The sequence below is a fragment of the Trichomonas vaginalis genome, chromosome V (genome assembly GCF_026262505.1).
Source record: "Trichomonas vaginalis G3 chromosome V, whole genome shotgun sequence".
Taxonomy (NCBI): Eukaryota; Parabasalia; order Trichomonadida; family Trichomonadidae; genus Trichomonas; species Trichomonas vaginalis.
Genome location: NC_067207.1, coordinates 15,717,802 through 15,737,742, shown reverse-complemented (window position 1 = coordinate 15,737,742; position 19,941 = coordinate 15,717,802). Strand labels below are relative to the sequence as shown.

Here is a 19,941-nt window from a genome sequence, read left to right as displayed (position 1 = left end):
ATTGCCGCAAAGCTATTGTTCACCACTATGGAACATCTTCTCTATTGGGGTAAGAAAATAGAATCAGGAATACGCACGAATCAATGAATCCTGTAATACGCAACTTTAGTTATCATGAATGCTACATTTTCAATCTTTTGTATTATGAAAATCATATTATATGGCCTACAAAAGGAAGATTGAAAACAGTTGGTGATATTATGATGAGATTGAATAGAATATGATACTAATATGCAATCTAAGGCTGATGAGCTATTGATGGCTTAAATTTTACAAATGTTAATTCAGATAAAAAATTGTTTAGAAACTTATGAGAGTTCTTTCTCCAAAGATGTAACCATGATGTAAAAATGCTGTATATTGTATCAATTCATGCCAGGGATAAAAAAACTGAAATTGAAATTTGCCATGCAAATCAATTGAATTCTTTATTCATTATTTCCTTTTCCCACAATAAGGCTAATAAAAAATAATAATTTCAAAAATTTATCGGGTGCAATAATCGTTCTTATTGTCAAATAGAACATTTCAATTAGCAATGAGTGAAGTATCAAGAAATCCTTCATGCAAAGTTGTTATTCTTGGTAATTCCGGTGTTGGTAAGACATCTCTTATCAACAGATGGACAACCGGAACCTGGAGCAGCACAGTTAAACCAACTATCGGCGCAAATCATCAAAGAAAAACAGTTCAACTCTCAGAAACCCACGTTGATGTTTTTGTTTGGGATACAGCTGGCCAAGAGCAGTTTCAATCTCTTACTCCACTTTATGCACGTTCTGCTGCTTGTGCAATCATCACAGCAAGTATAACAGATGCAATGTCTTTTGAAGCTATTCAAACATGGATTGAATTACTTAAAAATGCCTGCGAAGTTATGCCTCCTTTAGTTCTTGCCGTTAACAAAATTGATCTCCTTAACCAGAGTGGCGTTAAAACAGAAAGCGAAATAGAAACGGAATACGGTAGCCTATTTTCGGCAGTCTTCTTCGTTTCGGCTCAGTCTGGCGAAGCCGTTGAAAACGCTTTCACATTCGCCGCACAGAAGGGTTACGAGTTCATGGTTGGCAATCAGCCAATCAAGGCTCAACCTCTCGAGCCAAAGAAGGAAGATAAGAAATCATGCTGCTAAATTTGGATATCCAAACCAAAAAGTATGCAGTTTGTAGGTATTGTAAATCTCTATTCATTTTTTCTTTCTGATAATCTATATTTTCATCAAATTACTACAAAACAATTTTTGTTTGAAATATTTCGTTTTAAATTCTCCATTTAAATCTGAAATTATTAAAATTTATTTACAAAACTTAGCCAATATCCAATTAACGCCAAGATAAAATTAATTATAAAAGAAATTTGAAAATTAGCTCATAAAAACTTAAGAAATGAAAATAATTCGCTGCGTTAGTTACAGATGAATTAAAATAAACTTTTAAAAAAGAATTCAAAAATAATATATAAAAAGTACGCAATTTTCTATATTTAATTTTTTGGATATGTAACAGTATTTATTGCTGCTGTTGCTGCTGCTCCTGATTTCTCTTTTGTTCGAAATATGAGTCTGGAATGTGGATATCTTGAGCTTGGATCAAATTGAACTCGCGAGCGAATCTTGTAAATCTCTCACATAAATGTGTTTTCTCTTCTAGCTCATCAAAAACTTCTCTGTGGCAAATATAAGAATAGCTAAAAACACGATAAAGACGGCGCATATATGTCATAATAAGATTAAGTCCATCAGGATTGATAACACCTGATGGGAACTTTGTTTGGTCTAAGATAGCAACTGTTGCCATATCAACAGTTTGAGTGATGTAATCTATAGCTGGAACAGGAGCTGGTGGATTTTTAGCAGCGGATCTGCATTCGACGAAATTTCCGTTGATTGTAAATTGCATTTTAGGCATTGTTTCGGCTGTACTAACAAATCTATGTTCGTAAGCGAAGTAATTTATTTCTTTAAGGAATTGTCTGAAGCTTGCATAAATCCAGCTATTTTTGTCGAGCTTCTCAGGGCATTTGACCAGGCGATCAATATCATTTGGATATTTCTTTAACAAAGCTTGAATATAATACTGAACTGTCCTGTATTCTGTAGGGTCCTCTTCAAATGGAACATTGTTAAACTCAGCTTTTCCGGTACCTGGCTTATTCACAAATGACTTCATATGTTGTAGAAAAAAGCTGTCACTTTTTGAAATATTTAGGGGATTGTTACTTGAACCCCCAAAAATAAAACTTTCGTAAAATCTTGATTCTGAAATCAATGAAAATATGATTATCATATATCTATCATAGTCAATTGCAATTAAATGAAACTTCAAATTAGGAAATCCTTTGATTTGGGATTTTCGATCTATACCAAAAGAGGAGTCAAACTAGTAGTCATTATGAAAAATTATAACTTAGTAGCGTCTAAGAACAGTTAGATTGCAGTAGTTAACCAAAAGTAAAACTTGATCAAAGATAAAAATATCTCTTAAGAGATGGGAAATTTGAAATGATATAGTAACAATAAGCATTGTATCCTAATCAAAGTAAAATTGTTTTGTTTCATTGAAATATCTAAAAATATCTTTATTAAAAACAAATAAAAACACTAATCTAATAAGTACATATTATTATCATGGCATCCACAAATGATTTGTGAAGGATGCCTTGGCGACCATTGACATTTTGAAATAACCATGTTATTTGGTGTTGAAAATGTCTTCATTTGGGTTGTACTCTTCCAATCCCAGATGTGTATTACACCGTCTTTATCTCCTTGGACGAGGAAGCCTCCATCCGGAGAAAATGATGGTCGACATGGAAAACTCTGAGTTTCGCAGCCAACAAAGGATCTGTTTACATCTGGCTCTAATGAATTCGATGTAACTTTGAAGACAGCAATTTCTTTTCCGGCCATTTGAGCTGCAATTGCTGATTCTTTCGGATGAGCAACTAATGCAGTAACTGCGGACATCCATGGCTGCTGGCAGACAAATAATGGCTTGTCTATGCCCATTTCCCATAGAGCTATCGATGTATCTTCGGATGAAGTTACGAAATATTTCGTTCCTGGAAGGAAAGCAAGTGATAATGTGGGTTTTGTATGGTAATTATATACCAAACATTTTTCTTTGTTTCCATCTAATCTGAAATCGTAATGAACAGCTGATCCATTGGCTAATGCAACAATAATTTCTTCTGAGTGGTCTTCCAAGGGAGGAAATGCAATTCTTACGGGTATATCATCTAAAAGAATATTATTAAAGACATTTCCATGGTCTGTTTCCCAATATTTCAACTTTTTTCCGAAACATATACTTGCAAACTTCATTCCGTCTCGATTAAACGCGATATCTCTAACACCATTCTGGTGCCCGATGTAAGACTGTATGCATTGTCGATCGCCGAATAAACTCCAAATTCTGATTGTCGAATCTAGGGAAGAAGAAAGGATGAAATGGCCATAATCTGGTATCATTTCGCAATCTGTAATCATTGCAGTATGATAGCTGTATGTATGAATGTTTACCTTTGGAAGACAGCATTCATGAGGAACTAATTGAAGATTTAATGGAGGTTTGACCCAGCTACGGCCAAGATGATCTTTATGGTTGATAACATTGAACCAAATAGCAGTATCTTCTAATTCTTGGTTACCAACAAGGGGTTTCCAAGTTCTATTCTTTAATTTGTTAGCGTAAGCAACACGATCAAATATAGGAGCTTCCTTTTCTGGTGCTTTTGATTCATCCCATGGTATTACTCTCTTATGTTTGTGCGATTTATCTGTTTTAGATTTTTCATTTTTCTTGTGATGCATTTCTTTCCAAATTGAATCAAGCATTGTAATCTCTTGTCTATCTTTCATGGATTTCTGTTCCATAAATTTTTCTTGTTCCGCTATAGGAAGATTTGCCTGAATAAATTTGGATTGTTGAGGTTTTTCTGCAAAAATATCAGTGTTTATGATTTTAGGGGCAATGTCAACTCCAACTTTCATTGCGAATGACATTTCTAGATCATCCGATGAGTCAGAATTTGAAAAATCATTCATTTGTCAAAAAAAAATAATAAAAAAAGAAATGGATGAATACAAAGACAGTTGTAATCAAGAGGTTAACGAAAACACATTAGCTAATAATGAAGAATTTAATATGGAAAAATTTACTGCTGCTGTTCAAATGTTTTGCAATAAAGAAGGAGATGAAGAAACATTCGAGAATACAATTGAATATATAGCATCAATGATATCAATTAATATGCAAAATGAACCAGTAAGGAATGAGATATCAGAGATATTTCGAGAAAATCAATTTTTTTACATATTAATTGAAATTATTGAAAACGAAATTGATTTACCATATGCAGATCCGATTCTGAAGTGCTTATATATGATCAGTAATCTCCCCAATTATCGACAATCTAATGATTTCGAAATATTAATTGAATTAGCAATTAACATATTAAAAAACATAAATAGCGCAACCATTGAAGGGAAAATATTTATGATTTTATATGCCTGCGCTAAACAGGAAGATTTGCATTCATTTTTTGATTCATCTGGGTTTATTAAAATTTTGAATAAGAAAATGAGACTTCCTAACTTCAAATATATTATGAATTTATGTAAGAAATGCTGTATGTTCTCAAATTATTATACAAAAGAATTTTTCAAAATAATGAACAAAATCATTGAAAATAAACGGTTTCAAGAGCAGAAAAACATATATTATCATGCAATGCTTCAGTACTCCAATGCTATAGGTTCATATATATCAAGAGGATATTCAGAATTAGAATTAGTTGATCAATCAGATTTTTTACGTCTAATTATTAATTTTGCAGATGATTTTTATTTATCCGAACTCCTAAAAATAATGAAAACCATTCTTTTACTTGGAAATGAAAGAATTTATAGGCATAATTTACATTTATTTACATGTAATTATATTTCCAATATTTTGGAACGAAAATTATCAAATGAAGATGCTGTTGTTATATTTGAAGTAATAGATATTCTTTTTGACAAGTATAGTGATACAATTCAAGATTATTTGATTAATCAGAAGTTTGATTTGTTTTTAAATTATATTGATACTTGTTATGAAGTCAAGTTGAGAGTTATTAATATATTCCTTACAATGATCATGAAATTAAGTGTCTCGACTGCACAATATTACTTTATAAACATTATAACTCCGATTCTTCATGAATTATCAGAAGATGAAGATTTAATTAACAAGAAAAAGCTGAAACTTGCGATTTTGAAACTTCTACAAAATCTTGATGAAACAGATGATAATTATGAACTTCTTACAGAAGCCGCAGATAATATTGAAGAAGATGATGATTAAAATATACACAGTTGAGACATACGTAAATTAATTTGAAGAATTTATTTGTTCTTCTATTAACATAATTAGCTATTTTTTTCAACTTTTATGAACTTGTATTAGCTGAATAGTATATAGTATATTATCATATTATTAATACCAATGCTCTTTTAATACGTTTTAATGTATTTACAACATCTTTGGCGGTTTTGTAAATTCATTTATTCTGCGAGCAAAATTCATTCATGGATCATAAAGTGTATTTTGATCTAATGAATTTATGTTCTGTAATTAATGATGTAATTGTTTCATTGTTCAGTTTAGAAACCTTTGATAGTTAGTATACATATCATGGGTACTGAGGCACTGCGCGCCTCCTTACCCCTGATATGTGAATTTGACACTTTACGAAACCGTTAACGTATATTTTACAACACAAACGACAACACCACTTAACTTAAATATTTACAAAGCCCAACCACTTCACCTCACTAATGTTTTCACAAAACGACTTCACTACTGTAAAAATAAACGTTCTCACTTACAAAAGTATTGCAGCGTTCCCATGTGTGCTTCACATAACAGCTCATAATCTTCTGACTCACTTTTCTTCTTCATATAGGTCAAAATCACTGTCATAGTTATACCTGTTAAGTTTTGACAAAGCTAATGAAACACGCTTACCATTTTGTATCGTATGCTTGTATAACTTTCCATTATGCTTTAGTCATAAAACGCTCAAACTAACTTTACCCTTTCTCCCTCGTATCTGATAGAATGTATTTTCACGAGGAACGAAGAACAAATTCTTGAACTCATGACCGTTGTAGTTTGTTATCTCAATAGTTTCGTCATTTATATAAAATAAATAAAAAAATAAAATAAAAAATAAACTTAAAAATAAATGATATCACCACCTCACACGTATGAAAACATCCATTTAAATTTAGGTGAAGTGGTTGAATCTCACCTCTTTTCACCCTGTTGAATTCATTACTTTATAACTCTCTTCCTTTCTCCAACTCTTCTAACTTCTTTAAGTTCAGCAATGTTGTCCTCATGAAGTTTAATCTTCTCAAAATTCCTTCTCTATCTAATGGTTGCTTTATCTTTCTAAACTGAACTCTACCATCCTTCATAGTATGAATGTAAAAACCTTCTGGAATAGTTCCTGATTTAATGTATTCTACCAAAAACTTTTGTTTCATTGCTTCAGTGACTTTAGTCGTCATTTCAATCAAATAAAAATTTTAATATTAAATAAAAATAACGTTATTTTTTCAGTAAGGAAACGCAGGAGTTTTACGATTTATTTGAGGAGTAGTTCTGGTTTAAATGTTGGAGTCGGTTTAGGAGTTGACTTTTGAACAGGAGTTTGTACTTCCATAGGTTCAGGAGTCATTGAAGGTTTTGCTTGTGAAGGTGTTGGAGTTTGTTTAACTTCAGCTACTTCAGTATTATTTACAACATTTGCTTTATTTCTTTTCAACATCATTACTGCTCCTGCTGTAGCTAGCAAACCTAGTGGGAGACCATATTTTATATAAGGACTTGACCAAATGCTATTTTGACAGGAGCTGGTGGAACACCTAACCTTGGTGAACTGCTCTTTGCCATTGTGCAGCTCGTAAGAAATATTCAATAGGTGCTCCATAATCGTTTGGTAAAGTTTGTTTCATAGATGGTGAAGGTTCACGAGAGCTTGATGAAGAACTCATTTATAAGCTTTAAAAATAAACGTTCATCCTTTATTCCTCACTGTCGTCCGTAGCTAAGTTATAGTCATCTAATCTTATTATGGGATTCCATTAGCACGCACCTGAATGGCAAAGCAACAATCCCTCATAAATCCAATAAGTGGCTTTGGTACATTTTCAGTTGCTAGTTCAATAGGTCCTTTAACAGACAATTTGTATGTTATTGGAGCAGTAGATGTTTGACCTTGCTGGAAGCAAAAGTCCACTTCTGTTGGAAAACCACATAAGAAATGTGTGTTGTCATAGCTATCCCATTTATGTTCCACACTACCATCATCCACCAATGACCTCATAACATCTTCATTAAATCCTATCATATCATTGTTTGTATTGCAAGCGTTCGCAACCATTTCATAAAATACAGGTCCATATGATTTTTCAGGTTCTGCAGGCATATTTCCATAAGCTCCCATGGAAAGCTGAAGATATTTAAACTTAGGGTTCTCAAAATTAACATAATAGTTGTCTTTCTTTCTAAATAGTGCCCAAATACTTTTAACATTAATAGGCGTATAAGCTGCTGTAAATGTTGCACTTGAACTATCTGTATTCTTTGAGAATGAACCGTCCATAGGAATCCAATCCATAACTTTAACAGGAAAACATAAAGCCTCGTTTGTATAATGTTCTACAAGTTCTGTATAAATGTTAGGGTCTAAAGAGAATGACTTTGGATGAATGAAACATTCATTAAAATCCATCTTTGTTCGAAATAGTTGCTGGTTACAGTTGTAATAGTAACTGTTCCACTAGCTTCTACTGCCTTCGTTATCATAGTGAATGGTTCATTCCATGGAACAAATTTATTTGTCGGTGGATTTGAATCTGAAGCAAATGCAACTTTAAGAGTTGGATTGAAAGCAATGATATCATTTACAGATATAGATGTGCATTGTAAGGCGTCGCTACTGAACTTTACTTTAAGCTGAATGTTTCCTGCAAAAGCTGGAATAAATCGAATAGCTTCTAATGGAAGGAATCTTCTAACAGGAATTCTTAAACGAAGCTTAAAATCAAATGATTTTCCTGCTGTAATTGGACCACTAACAATTTGTCCTGTTCTGCAGTTCCCGAATGACTCCATACATCTTCATGTCGAGTCTTTGAGAAAACATCTACTTTCTTTATTTGTTCGTAGTTTGTGAGTTTGAAGTTATATATGCTTCTTCTCTTGCGTTGTCTTGAGAATATACGATACGACCATTTGCAAGGATTTGATATCCAGCAACTGCATAGAAAGCGTCATCGAAACCAATCCAAAATCCTGGTGGGTTTGTTTTATTGGAACCTGAACCAATTTCTTTATCTACAATAAATTGACCTTCCATTTTATACGTAATGAATGTATTGTAAAGGTCCAACATATTTTCACCAGGAGGTGAGAGATTGAATGTTACCCATGTGTTATCTTTAGCAGTTCCAGGTTGTGATGGAATCTTTGCGTCAGAATATTTTCTATTAGTGTCACCAATTTGAACTGCATTGTCTATGATATCGAAATATGAGCGAATCTGATGAATATGCTCTGCTGGAGTAAATTCGTTTAACTGTTCGTTCTGCATGTATTTACTTCGGATAAAAATATCTATTTACTTCATTATTCTCACTCTTCTTCTTGGCATTCGTGGTGGAAGTTGTTTCTTGACATTTTCAATGAACTGTACATTCTCTTTTGTCTCAACTTCTTTCACTGGTGGGTCAGGTTCTTTGACTCGGTTTGTTTTTCAATGAAATTCAAACTTTGCAATAAGCTCTTGGTTCGTTATTGAAAGTACATCTGGCTTCTTTTCTTCTGTTTTTGGTGGCTCAGTTTGAACAGAAGGTTTTATATGGGCTTCGTGGGCTTCGCCCTTGCCATGCACCTTAATGTTGTCGCTTTCTGCATTCGCTAATGGAACCTTTCTTTTTCTTACGTATATTTTACCATCTTTACTCTGACTTACGTAATAGAAAGGATGTTGTATTCCTCTTGCGTCATTTAATATAATAGACTCTCGCTCTGATTTTGACAAGCTCATTTTACATCGGTTAAAGTTTTAATTTTGTTTTTTATCTGCAGTCAAATGACTCAGACAAGCCCTACGGACAAGACCAAGGGGTCATAGATGTTGAAGCATTGAAGAAAGAAATTCGTGAGCAAATTTTATCCGAACTGAAGGAACAAAAACAAGAACAAAAGCCAGAGAGACCAAAGAGAAAACTTAGTGAAAAACAACTTGCTGCATTAGCTGCTGGAAGACAAAAGAACCCACGTTTGCTGGCGAAGAAAGCTAGAGAAGAAGCAAAAGCAAAGGAAGAACAAAAAGCTAAAGAAGCTGAAGCAAAGAAAGAGTAAATGGTTTATTTTTATCCGAACTAAATGTATAGACAAATACCTTTATCTGTTGCGTTCAGTAGTGAAAACCCTGACGTCAAAATAAAGGGGAACAGAGTAACGTTTAAGTTTCCAACAGACTGGATTGTGAACATAAATGAAGAGAAGTACATTGGCATAACATCTATGTATATAACACGTGCTTTCAGAAAGGTTGACTTTATACTTCAAGTCGAGATAGAAAATGACGAACAGTCTTTAAGCGCCCAAAACATTCACATATACAAATACTTTAAAGACGATACAACATTGTTGCAAATGTATGATTTCATTTAATGAGATGTTCGAGAAAAAGTTCAACATTGAAGTACAAACTTTACAGCCTTTACGTGAGTTTCTTGCACAACTGAAAGAAGAAGGTAGTCAGCCACAACTTATAGACTTTCATTATGAATTTAATGAAAATGAAGATGGAACACATGACTGTCAGTTTGTTGTATTCTCACCATTCAATGAAGTAGCTAAAAGAAAGAAAATCCATTACGTATAAGATTTCAAATCTCTGAACCAAGTGATGATTTCAAGAATGTTTTCAATTATGATGCAATGCTTCCGAGGAAAAATGAATTTTCAAAGATTGTAACACCTGGCATTTGGGATAGAAAGCAAGCTATATTATATTCAAACTTAAGTAAGGGAGTTGAAAATGAGTTCATTGGTCATACAAGAACTTCACCACTTCCTAACCCTAAATACTATAAATTAACTGGCTTCAATCGTGAGTTTTGGATAGACATGTTCTCCACTCATGACCATAACTGCCCAGTGTTCTTACCTCCAGACCATAAGGACTGTCTCTACATTGAAGCACAACTCTTAAACTCTACCATCGCAGTATTGTAAAATCTACGCTAGCTTTATTTTTATCACGAATGACCTCATTTCTGACAAAAATAAATGACCTCATTCATGACCTCATTCATGACCTCATTGCTGACAAAAATAAATGACCTCAGAACTTCAACTTACGAATAAAGCTTGTTTTAGTCGTTATTGAGAAGTTAAACTTTTCAGCAAAGCAAGGACTAGAAGACTTACATAAGTCAAATCCAATCTCTTGACCGTCATAAAGTGCTTTATATAACTTCATAACACTGAACTCAGAGTCTTTGTCAAATTTCCTTGCGGAACCATTAAACCTTTATCTTCATCATAGAAACACTGAACAGAGTCAGGAAACATTTCATTAGCGGTTAAAGCAATAACATCTTGCTTCACGCCTTTCATTCTGCAGTGAAATGCAACTTCATTTAAATCGTTAGTGAGTAAGTCTATGTAGGTCTTCTTTCCACAAAATATTGACTTGTATGCTAAACTTTGTTTTCCAGGTGTTATTTCTGCGAAGTCACTATGAAATTGACCAAGGTTTTTACCAATGAGAACTCTTCCATAACGTTTCTCAAACTCTTCAGCTAAACGAGGGATATCTTCATTGTAGAGATGCATACTGTCGTATCGCTATAAAAGATGTCCATTCCTAAGTCCTCAGCAGTACAGAATACTTCACACATTATTCTCTTCGACATAGATAGAATGTTAACACCAAGTGGACAGAAGTTAAAGTGTCTGCAAATGCTTTTCGTTAGCTTGAAAATAGTTTTATCTGAACCATCCAAACCTTCGAACTTCACTATATGGTTGTAGTTTCTGATGGCATATCTTATAGCATCTTTGTCATTTACTATGGTTATTTTTGACTCAATAGGAGATAGAATAGTTTTGCCATAAATACTGTTCAGAATGAGCTTTATATTTTCTTGCAAAGGATTTCCTTCTTTCTTATACTTTAACCTTAACTCAAACAACTTCTTTACTTCATCTCTTATTCTAATATCTCTGTTTCCATCGTAATAGTATCCTTGCAACACTTCACATTTGACACCTTGATATTTTATGAGGTCTTGTAATGTTATATGGTCAACATACATTAAACAGCAAGTGTTTGAACTTCTGGAACGTTAAGTTCTGGATTTAGTTCAGGGTCACAAACTATTAAAGGAAAGTGTCTATGTATTCCAATCTCTGTTATCTTAATGAGAACAAAGAAGCCAGACATAAACTTTTCACCAATGGGTTCCTTTTGGTCGTCATCGAATAAATGTCTCATGAGATACTCTGTGCTTAGCATCTCATCCTTCATAACCTTTGGAATTCCTTCTAAAGTATAAAGTCTTGCTATAGCGGATGGATATAATGAAACAGCGTCGAAATCAGCAATGAGTTTCTTTTCGCTCTTTTGTTTCATGTTATCTGACAACATACATCTTCCACCTTGAATACAGCTGAAATAAATTCTCTTGGTTTATTTGAGAGGTCATAAAGATTTCCATTCGGGAAGTATACTCTGTTCTCAAACAATTTGTTAGCAATTGAACAAATACTAACGTAGTCATAAACGTTTAAATCAAATTCTTTCAATAAGTCATTGCGGAACTTAACAAAACCTTCTCTTAAAATTCTTACATCTTGTTTGCAATAAAACGTGCTATATTTTTCTAAGTCGAAGTGGTTTCATCTATTCTGCAACCTTTGATGGAATCTATGTTTTTCATGAATGTATCTGCATCAAACTTACATGCTTCAGAAATGACACCAGTTCTGTTGTCATTTGCTAACAAAGTACTGCTGTAGTAGTTATATGGAAATACTTCTTTCGGTCCTGTTTGTAAGTTAAACATAGCAGGAAATAGTTTAAGCTTCTTATTTATAACACTGTAAGAGTCTTTTATAATAATTGCCCTCCTTTATATAAGCCAGTTATTTGCATTGTTCGTGAACCTTTAATGATGGGAGTTCCTTTCACTTCTGTCATGTGTCTTAAGATGAAGTTTATATCATAACTGAGGTTATGGAAATATATTAAACTCTTGTCAGGAAGTCGTTCCAAAAATTCTGTTGCACAGTTCTGACCCCAATGCTTTCACTCACTGAACCATCTTCACTGTCATAACAGATGTTAAAAGCTTTATGAAAGCCATCGGTACTGCACTCAAAGTCAGCAAAGAAAACGTGCTCAGGAATGAACTTGCACTTATTTTTATTTACTTCTTTTGACTCTGCTTTCTTCTTCAGTTGTACACAATACTTTGGAGCATATGTCAAATCTTTAAATGGTGCAAGGTTCTGTTTATATAAGTCAGTCGTATATGTGAAAAGTTCTCCATAAGAAATAGGTTCGAAATATTTGCACTCCCACAATGTTTTCATAACATCCCATAACGGTGTAGTTCTATCCATGCGAACAATGTATTTACCATCTCTCTTGTATATATTTTCATCTGTTTTTCAATGTTCATTCCACCACACTCTTTGAAGATTTCTATATAGTTGCGAATGAAATATGTTGTCATTGGTAATCTTTCGTTTAGCATGTAGTGGTCTTCAACAAGAAGTAAGTCAATAGTTCGAACAGTTTCACATTCTTTTGGTATATATCTCTTTATTTCATTATGTCTTGAGTCATTGAAATAACCAATGGTAACATTAAATGCTATACTTGTTGCGTCAGAAATTTCTTGTACTTTACTTTGAGGAAAGTCTCTAACACGAATGACTTCTCTCATGTGGTCAATAGTTTCTTCATCTACTCCAGCTTGAATGCAAGCATAAACGAAACAATTGTCTTCTGTCATAAGTGCTGCAGTTCTTTTGTTCAGTTCATTGAAGATTTGGTAGCGTTCAAGATTTATAGGTAATGTGCAAAGATACTTCCAGAACTGACCGCTTCTCTTCTTATAAAACTTCTTTTCACCAAATTTCTTCCAAAAAGCTTTCTATATGCTGGGTTTCCTGTTTGCTTAAGAGCTTCCAAAATGGCTTTTCTGGTCATTTGTCAGTGTGCTTTCATCTCTATATGGTCGCTTCTGTGGCTTTCCTTTCTTTACATCTGACATCGTTAAGCCTTCATATTCTGTTAAATCATACATCTTTATTTCGGTAAGATTCTTTATGTTTGTCAAGAAGAAGTCATAGTGCATTTCAACAATACCTGCAGCATTTGCTTCTATCTCTGATATAAAGTTCTCCTTCAAGAGCTGATGTAGTAATGTTCCAATATTATTGAGGTTTAACGTAGAACATTCATACTTTCCACCAAGTTTATAACATACCATCCATCTTTGTTGGGAGTTTATTTTAATCTTCTCTAAGAGTCTCATGAAAACCTTACCGAAATGTTTGTGTAAGTAGTCTCTGTTTGGTTCATCTAAAGCTTCGATGTTAAAGTCAATGAGTCTATTGCCTGACTTCACATTCTCTTCCTATTCTCTTCATCTTTCTTTAACCATCTCTCACCTTCTTTTGGTTTGTCGTCAATGGAACGAATGACATCGTTAGCTTTGCGAACTTGTTCTATAGCACTTTTAAACATCTCTCTTCTCTGTTGTTTCAGTGTGTCGTCTCTTCTTCTTGTTTCACCAACGTTCGCATTTGTTATGTCAAACATCTCACGCCTTACTTCATGAGGTACTGAACGTCTATGATATAAGTCAATAGCAATGTCATTTAAAGGAAATGCTATTGCATGAACTTCGTCCTCGCCGCGTTGCGGCTTTATGAACTCATGAATTCTATCATAACTTATTGCACCATTATAGTCATTGAGGATGTCAGCGAGTGCTTTTTGTTTGTTGCGTAATGTTTTGCAACATCTATATTAGCTTCTGTAAGAAGTTGTTTTATTTCCGAGTGTTCTAACTTAGACAACTTCCGATACATCTTTAGTAGGAAATAAAAAAATATTTTTTGAAAAAATTAGATTAGATTTTTTTTAAGTTATTTTTCAAAATAATTTAATATTTTTATTTTAATGAAACACATGCAAGATTGCAAGTTCTTTTCATACAATGCTCTCGCTACTGCCATCAAGAATGAGTTCAATGGTGCTTCAAACGTTAATGTTATCTTTAACAAGAAGTTTGTGAAAGAATCTAAGTTTGGTCAGTATGTCAGACCATTAGCTATCGTCATTGACCGCAAACGTTATACTTCACAAGAGTTAGCAGTAGTTTTGAAACAAAAGAGTTTCTTCGTCAATGTCAAAGATACTCATTATACTGTCATAAAGAACTCTAACATTGACTTCTTCAGTATTGCTTTAAATCTTTCCGAACAGAAAGAATATAAGAAGGGTGAAACAAATGTGAAATATTATCCTTCATCTCTGAAGACAATAACGAACAAAGATGTTATACAGAAATTCTTACCAAAGGTTGAAGAGGCTTCTATTGACATTGACGAAGGAAGTGAAATGGTTGAAGAAAAGACCCTGACGTCATTTAAGCAAAAATATATATTTTGGTTAGTCTTCATATCGATATTTTACAACAATTCCCCAATGTATAAACTTTTCATACACTTTTTCATAAGCTTTATATACCTTCAGAAATTTTGCATAATCTTTAGAAGCATTTAGATATTGTTTTAAATGCTTTGTATGTCTTCAGAAATTTTGCATAATCTTTTACATGTTGTTCGTTCTCTTCTTCTGTCATGAGTTCCGAATATTCTAAATTCATGTTCTTTCATATGAGATAAAATTTTATAAAAAAATAAAATTAGCTTAGATTTTTTTTATTTCTTCCTCTTTGAAGTTGTCGAAATATTCTGTTATCTTTTCCTTCAGTAGCGTAAGTCTTCTTTGAAGGTAAGTATTGTACAACCTTTCATATCATAGTTGTTTTGAGGAAGAGTATTTTTGACAATTTCCTTTATTTGCTCATTCGGTGTCATTGAAATCGGTAAGTTTTCACGATAGAACCAGTTTCTGTCAGATTTGTAAATCTTAGCAAGGTCGTAAAAGCTTTTGTTGTTTCTTCTGACTAAATGCAACATAACCATATCTTTATCTTCTTCTTTTCTCCAACTCTTCAGCGTAAATCATATACTTATAACTCTTTTCCTTTCCTTTTGGTACCGAACGTGGTATTCTTTTCTGTATGCTTTTGTCTTTGGATTCAATGACTTCATCTTTTGCTTGAAGTTTCTTTTCCATCTCTCCACGTTCTGCTTTATATAGTTCATCTAACATCATGAAAATATAACAAGCATAACGAGGTGAAGCCCACATTGCTACAGCATTTACAAGAAGTCTATGAAATAATAACCTTTCAAACCAGGTGCCAAATTCTTGCGATTTTCGTACGGAATCTCTTCCCTCGGTTTTCCGAGGGAAGCAATCATATGAGGAAATTCTTCTAAAAGTTCTTTTGCCTGTTGGTTTTCAAACCAATGATATGCTTGCTTTGTAGAAAGAAGAGCATTCATTATACTTTGCATTTGGTACATGTCATCTTTGACTGAACGAATGAGTCTCAATTGTTTGTTATACTGTATGTATTCGTATTCTTCATTTATGGCTTCATGAACGATAGCAGTTTGTTGTGTTCTCTGTTGTTGACATATCTGTCTTTACATACAAAATAAAAAAAAAAAAAAATAAAATTAGCGTTATTTTTTCTATCTTTCACAAAGACCAAAAATAAACGCTTTACATGTATTTTTCAGCAACTTCGTCAAATAATTTTATAGCTTTATCTATCTCATCTACTTCAAACGTTTCTTTACCTTTTATGGGAGCACCATACATTTTCTCAAACTTTTCGAGTAGTTCTGTTTCTGCGGCTCTCATATCATTAACGAACACAACCTTGACTCTATTGACTGTACTGTCATATCTTTGAGTTATATTATATGTCCTTCCTATCTTATATCTTTTTGTGTTGAAGTCCTTCGGTTTCTGAACGATGTAAAGTAAGCCTTCACTGCAACGTTCCGTATCGAATGAACCATAAGTTATGAAGTTATATCCAACAACTGGGTCAATCCATAACAAAACTATTGGTATAAGACTTTTGTCGATGAGATATGCTGTAGTTCCATAGAATCTTACTGATATCATAAGCTCAGGATTTCTTGTCAAAATTTTCTGAGTTGAAGCATTTCTAACCCAGTCGTGTGTTTTCTTTCCAGATGGAAATATAATGTCTGACAAAAATATTTGTTGTATTTCTTTGAGTATCTTACGTTTAAATCACCTATTCTAACCACTTTGGTGTCATTGTCTATCTTTCTAACTGTTTCAAACTCAATGTTTGTCATTTCTGTTCTTACATACAAAATAAAAAAATAAATAAAAATAAAACTAACTTTATTTTTTCTGTCTTAAGGAAATTCATGATTTTGTTGCTGAATTCAGCAAAAATAATGTTTAGGTGAAGAGGTGAGATCTCACCTGTTTTCTCACCTGTTTTTTCACCTGTTTTTTCACAACCGTTTTACATGAATTGTACGATGTATATTTGAAATCCTAAACAGTTTCGTAGCTTCTATTTCTTCTGTCAGTATGTCAAAAGTTTTAACGATACCGAAAGTTTCTTTATATTTCTTCTTGACGTCAGATAGAAGGAAATCTTCTGCTGTTGGATAGTTTTTGTTCAGAAATTCTAACATGTCCATTTTATCTTCTGCTGGTTTTTCTGCTTCTTTCTTTAAGTCTGCATAGTCGTTTCTCATTCTTTCTATCTCTTTGACGGAGTAGTTATATCTCCTCATTGCTGCTTTACATTTAGAACATTGCGGGTTCATTTTTTGCGTTATACATTGAAATAAAACCAGCTAAAACAACTAAAGCGTCAATTGCTCTCTTCATCTCAAACATAGCGGGTCTTATTTGTTTGTTCCATACTTTGCCTCTTCTATCTTTATCTCTTATTTCCCAAACACATTCTGCAACTAACGAAACAAAGTTGTCGTAGGTCTTAAATTCTTCAGATTTATATATGTCAGAAACATTCTTATATACCATTCGCAATCTTTGTCCATAACCTTATGGTTGCAATGAAATCCTAGAAACTCATAGTTTACCTTACGAATGAACTTCTTTATTTCTACTGAGTCAGTTGGTTTCACTTCAATTTCGTCGAATTCAGGAATAGTGAGTTTTTGTTGTTGGATTTCAGGTAGTTTAGGTAAATGGTCAATAATGTCCTGCATTTCATAAAGATACTGTTCATTTGTTTCATCTTTCGCACTACAGTCTAAATTACTTGTTAAAAGTTCTTGCTTTATCTTCTGGATTTCTGTTTCAAAAGTATATGAAGAAGGAATGAAGCTTTTCATCTCTACTAACATAGATGTTGGATTCATGACTAACGAGTTTGGTGCTGTAGTTGTTTGTATTGCTGTTGTGCCGATTGTTGAAATCATATCTTTACATACAAAATAAAAAAAATAAAAAAAATAAAACTAACTTTATTTTTTATTTCGGGAAAATTCATGAAAATTCAAGAGGTGAAAAAAGAGGTGAAAAAACAGGTGAGATCTCACCTCTTCACCTAAATTATATTTTTGGGTCCTTTACACTCATTACGAAGAAGTCTTGACAAAACATTTACGTTCATGTTTGACAAAACATTTACGAAGAAGTTTTGACAAAACATTTACGAAGAAGTCATGACAAAACATTTACGAAGAAGTTTTGACAAAACATTTACGATGAAATCATGACAAAACATTTACGAAGAAGTCATGACAAAACATTTACGAAGAAGTCATGAAAATTCAAGAGGGTAGAAAACAGGTGAGAAAACAGGTGAGATCTCACCTCTTCACCTAAACATTATTTTTGCTGAATTCAGCAACAAAATGAACGAGGTCAGGATGTATGTAAATACATTTGAATTCATTCATAACACCCTTAGTAAGCTCATAAAATGCTTGTTTTGAGGTCGAGCCACTTTTGGCTCCACCGTATTCTTTCAACCAAAACTCAAGAATTTCCTGCATGAATTTTGTATAAAAAGCAACCGTCGGAATTCAGACTGTTGCTATATTCTTCACAAAACATTTACGCTCATTACGATGAAGAAGTCTTGACAAAACATGTACGATGAAATCATGACAAAACATATACGAAGAAGTCTTGACAAAACATTTACGATGAAATCATGACAAAACATTTACCCGACATTCTCGTCAAATACAAAAAATGACACTTTTTCATTAGATAACTGTTATTTTTTGACGAAGTGAAGATTGACACTTCGTCAAAAAAATCCCTGAAATCATGTCTTTACATACAAAAAAATACAAAAAATGACACTTTTTCATTAGATAACTGTTATTTTTTGACGAAGTGAAGATTGACACTTCGTCAAAAAAATCCCTGAAATCATGTCTTTACATACAAAAAATACAAAAAATACAAAATAAAACTAACTTTATTTTTTATTTCGGGAAAATTCATGAAAATTCAAGAGGGTAGAAATGAGGGTAGAAATGAGGTTAGATCTAACCATCTAACCTAAACATTATTTTTGGTCATGGACTTCGTCCTCGCCGCTTTGCGTCTTTATGTTAAAATAAATGGTACCATTAATAATTTCATGACTGTTCTCGTTCATGTCTGATTTACATCCAATGAAAAAGTTTAGAAGAATTTTCTTATTCTTTCTGGCATATTTTTGTCTTTCCAGTACTCCCGCTCTAATGGTCCCAGATGTGTTGGCTTTGACTCTCTCAAGTTCTTAGATGGTATAACATCTTCAACGCCTCCTTCATATCTTACTTTATAAGTGTCATCGTTTATGTTATAGTCAAGTATTTCAATAACCACTCCTCGCTTTGCTTCGTCAATGGTTTCAGCAAGTTTGCCATTACTACTTTCGACTAATTTATGTCGAGGGTAAAACGCAATAGAGTCGTCGGCAGCTTTTATAAGATATCCATTACCTTGCGTAGAGTCTACGATATAATAGTTTCTACTTAACCTTAAACGTTTCTTTGTCAACGGTTTGTCGTCAAGAACTACACGAACTTTTGTACCAGGAATGAGGGTAAATTGTGTTGAATTTCTGATATTTTGTGTTTGGCTTCGTTTCTTTTGTATATACTTTTCTTCTTGTTGTTGTGTCATTGAATTTGGTGTATGTCCTGTTGTAGAATGTGTTGAGGAATTATATACTTCGAGAAAATGTTTCATTGTTTCTTCGATAAAGTCTCGCTCTTGGTTTAAATCTCTGAGAGTCCTTATGAAGCGATTAATGATACCGAGTATGTTATGGTTATGGTCTTCAGTAGTGTAGTGAGTTATGTTATGCTTAATGAGAAATTCTGTGATTTCGTTGCTGAGGTATGCACTGTCTTGGTCTGATGTTAAAGTACTTGGGCTATGTTCTGCTACAAACTTTTGTAAAACTCTTAACACTTCACGAGTTCCTTTATTTTTCATTGGATATGCATATGCTTTACGAGTGTTAACATTAATGAAGATGAGGAATGGTTTATGTCCTCCTTTTCTGCTTTGAATGAGAGTGTCAAATTGGTATGCGTCAGGAGTGTTGGAGTAAATTGGTAAAAAGTAGTCGTAAGGGTTTATTTTTGTTTGATGTACAACATTTTTGTCAAAGAACCTTTTCACTTCAGCTCTGTTAGTAAATCCCCGACTCTTTGCAGCTTCATTGAACTTCTTAAATGACCTTCATGGATG

General features: G+C 33.3%; 5 protein-coding genes and 6 pseudogenes across 11 annotated transcripts, besides 2 other annotated features; 3 read left to right on the top strand and 8 right to left on the bottom strand.

The window, feature by feature from the left end:
* Positions 1-521: 521 nt before the first annotated feature.
* Positions 522-1,169, top strand: TVAGG3_0343460 (retrograde vesicle-mediated transport, Golgi to ER; the record flags this gene model as incomplete). Its single annotated transcript, XM_001323183.2, has 1 exon — positions 539-1,132. One exon carries the CDS (start codon positions 539-541, stop codon positions 1,130-1,132), a length of 594 nt encoding a protein of 197 aa, XP_001323218.2.
* A 228-nt stretch (positions 1,170-1,397) lies between these two features.
* On the bottom strand, positions 1,398-2,205 carry TVAGG3_0343450 (MPS One Binder (MOB) kinase activator-like family; the record flags this gene model as incomplete). The annotated part of the gene is made up of 1 exon (XM_001323185.2): positions 1,509-2,168. The coding sequence occupies one exon, from the start codon at positions 2,166-2,168 to the stop codon at positions 1,509-1,511; it is 660 nt and encodes a 219-aa protein (XP_001323220.1).
* Positions 2,206-2,567: 362 nt separating this feature from the next.
* On the bottom strand, positions 2,568-4,277 carry TVAGG3_0343440 (mRNA splicing, via spliceosome; the record flags this gene model as incomplete). The annotated part of the gene is made up of 1 exon (XM_001323186.1): positions 2,600-4,045. The coding sequence occupies one exon, from the start codon at positions 4,043-4,045 to the stop codon at positions 2,600-2,602; it is 1,446 nt and encodes a 481-aa protein (XP_001323221.1).
* A 95-nt stretch (positions 4,278-4,372) lies between these two features.
* TVAGG3_0343430 (uncharacterized protein) lies at positions 4,373-5,362 on the top strand (the record flags this gene model as incomplete). The annotated part of the gene is made up of 1 exon (XM_001323187.1): positions 5,133-5,345. One exon carries the CDS (start codon positions 5,133-5,135, stop codon positions 5,343-5,345), a length of 213 nt encoding a protein of 70 aa, XP_001323222.1.
* A 297-nt stretch (positions 5,363-5,659) lies between these two features.
* Positions 5,660-6,339: a terminal%2Cinverted (terminal inverted repeat of Maverick-1B transposon ID:TVAGG3_0343300).
* Positions 5,660-19,941: part of a mobile genetic element that runs on past the window's edge.
* On the bottom strand, positions 6,605-6,819 carry TVAGG3_0343420 (annotated as a pseudogene). Its single transcript has one exon. A coding segment is annotated over exon 1 (215 nt).
* TVAGG3_0343410 lies at positions 6,864-7,042 on the bottom strand (annotated as a pseudogene). The gene has a single exon. A coding segment is annotated over exon 1 (179 nt).
* On the top strand, positions 9,145-9,416 carry TVAGG3_0343400 (annotated as a pseudogene). Its single transcript has one exon. A coding segment is annotated over exon 1 (272 nt).
* On the bottom strand, positions 10,408-11,383 carry TVAGG3_0343390 (annotated as a pseudogene). The gene has a single exon. A coding segment is annotated over exon 1 (976 nt).
* On the bottom strand, positions 11,609-13,432 carry TVAGG3_0343380 (annotated as a pseudogene). Its single transcript has one exon. A coding segment is annotated over exon 1 (1,824 nt).
* Positions 16,722-17,660, bottom strand: TVAGG3_0343370 (annotated as a pseudogene). Its single transcript has one exon. A coding segment is annotated over exon 1 (939 nt).
* Positions 18,883-19,368, bottom strand: TVAGG3_0343360 (integrase core domain containing protein family; the record flags this gene model as incomplete). Its single annotated transcript, XM_051230814.1, has 1 exon — positions 18,883-19,368. One exon carries the CDS (start codon positions 19,366-19,368, stop codon positions 18,883-18,885), a length of 486 nt encoding a protein of 161 aa, XP_051100544.1.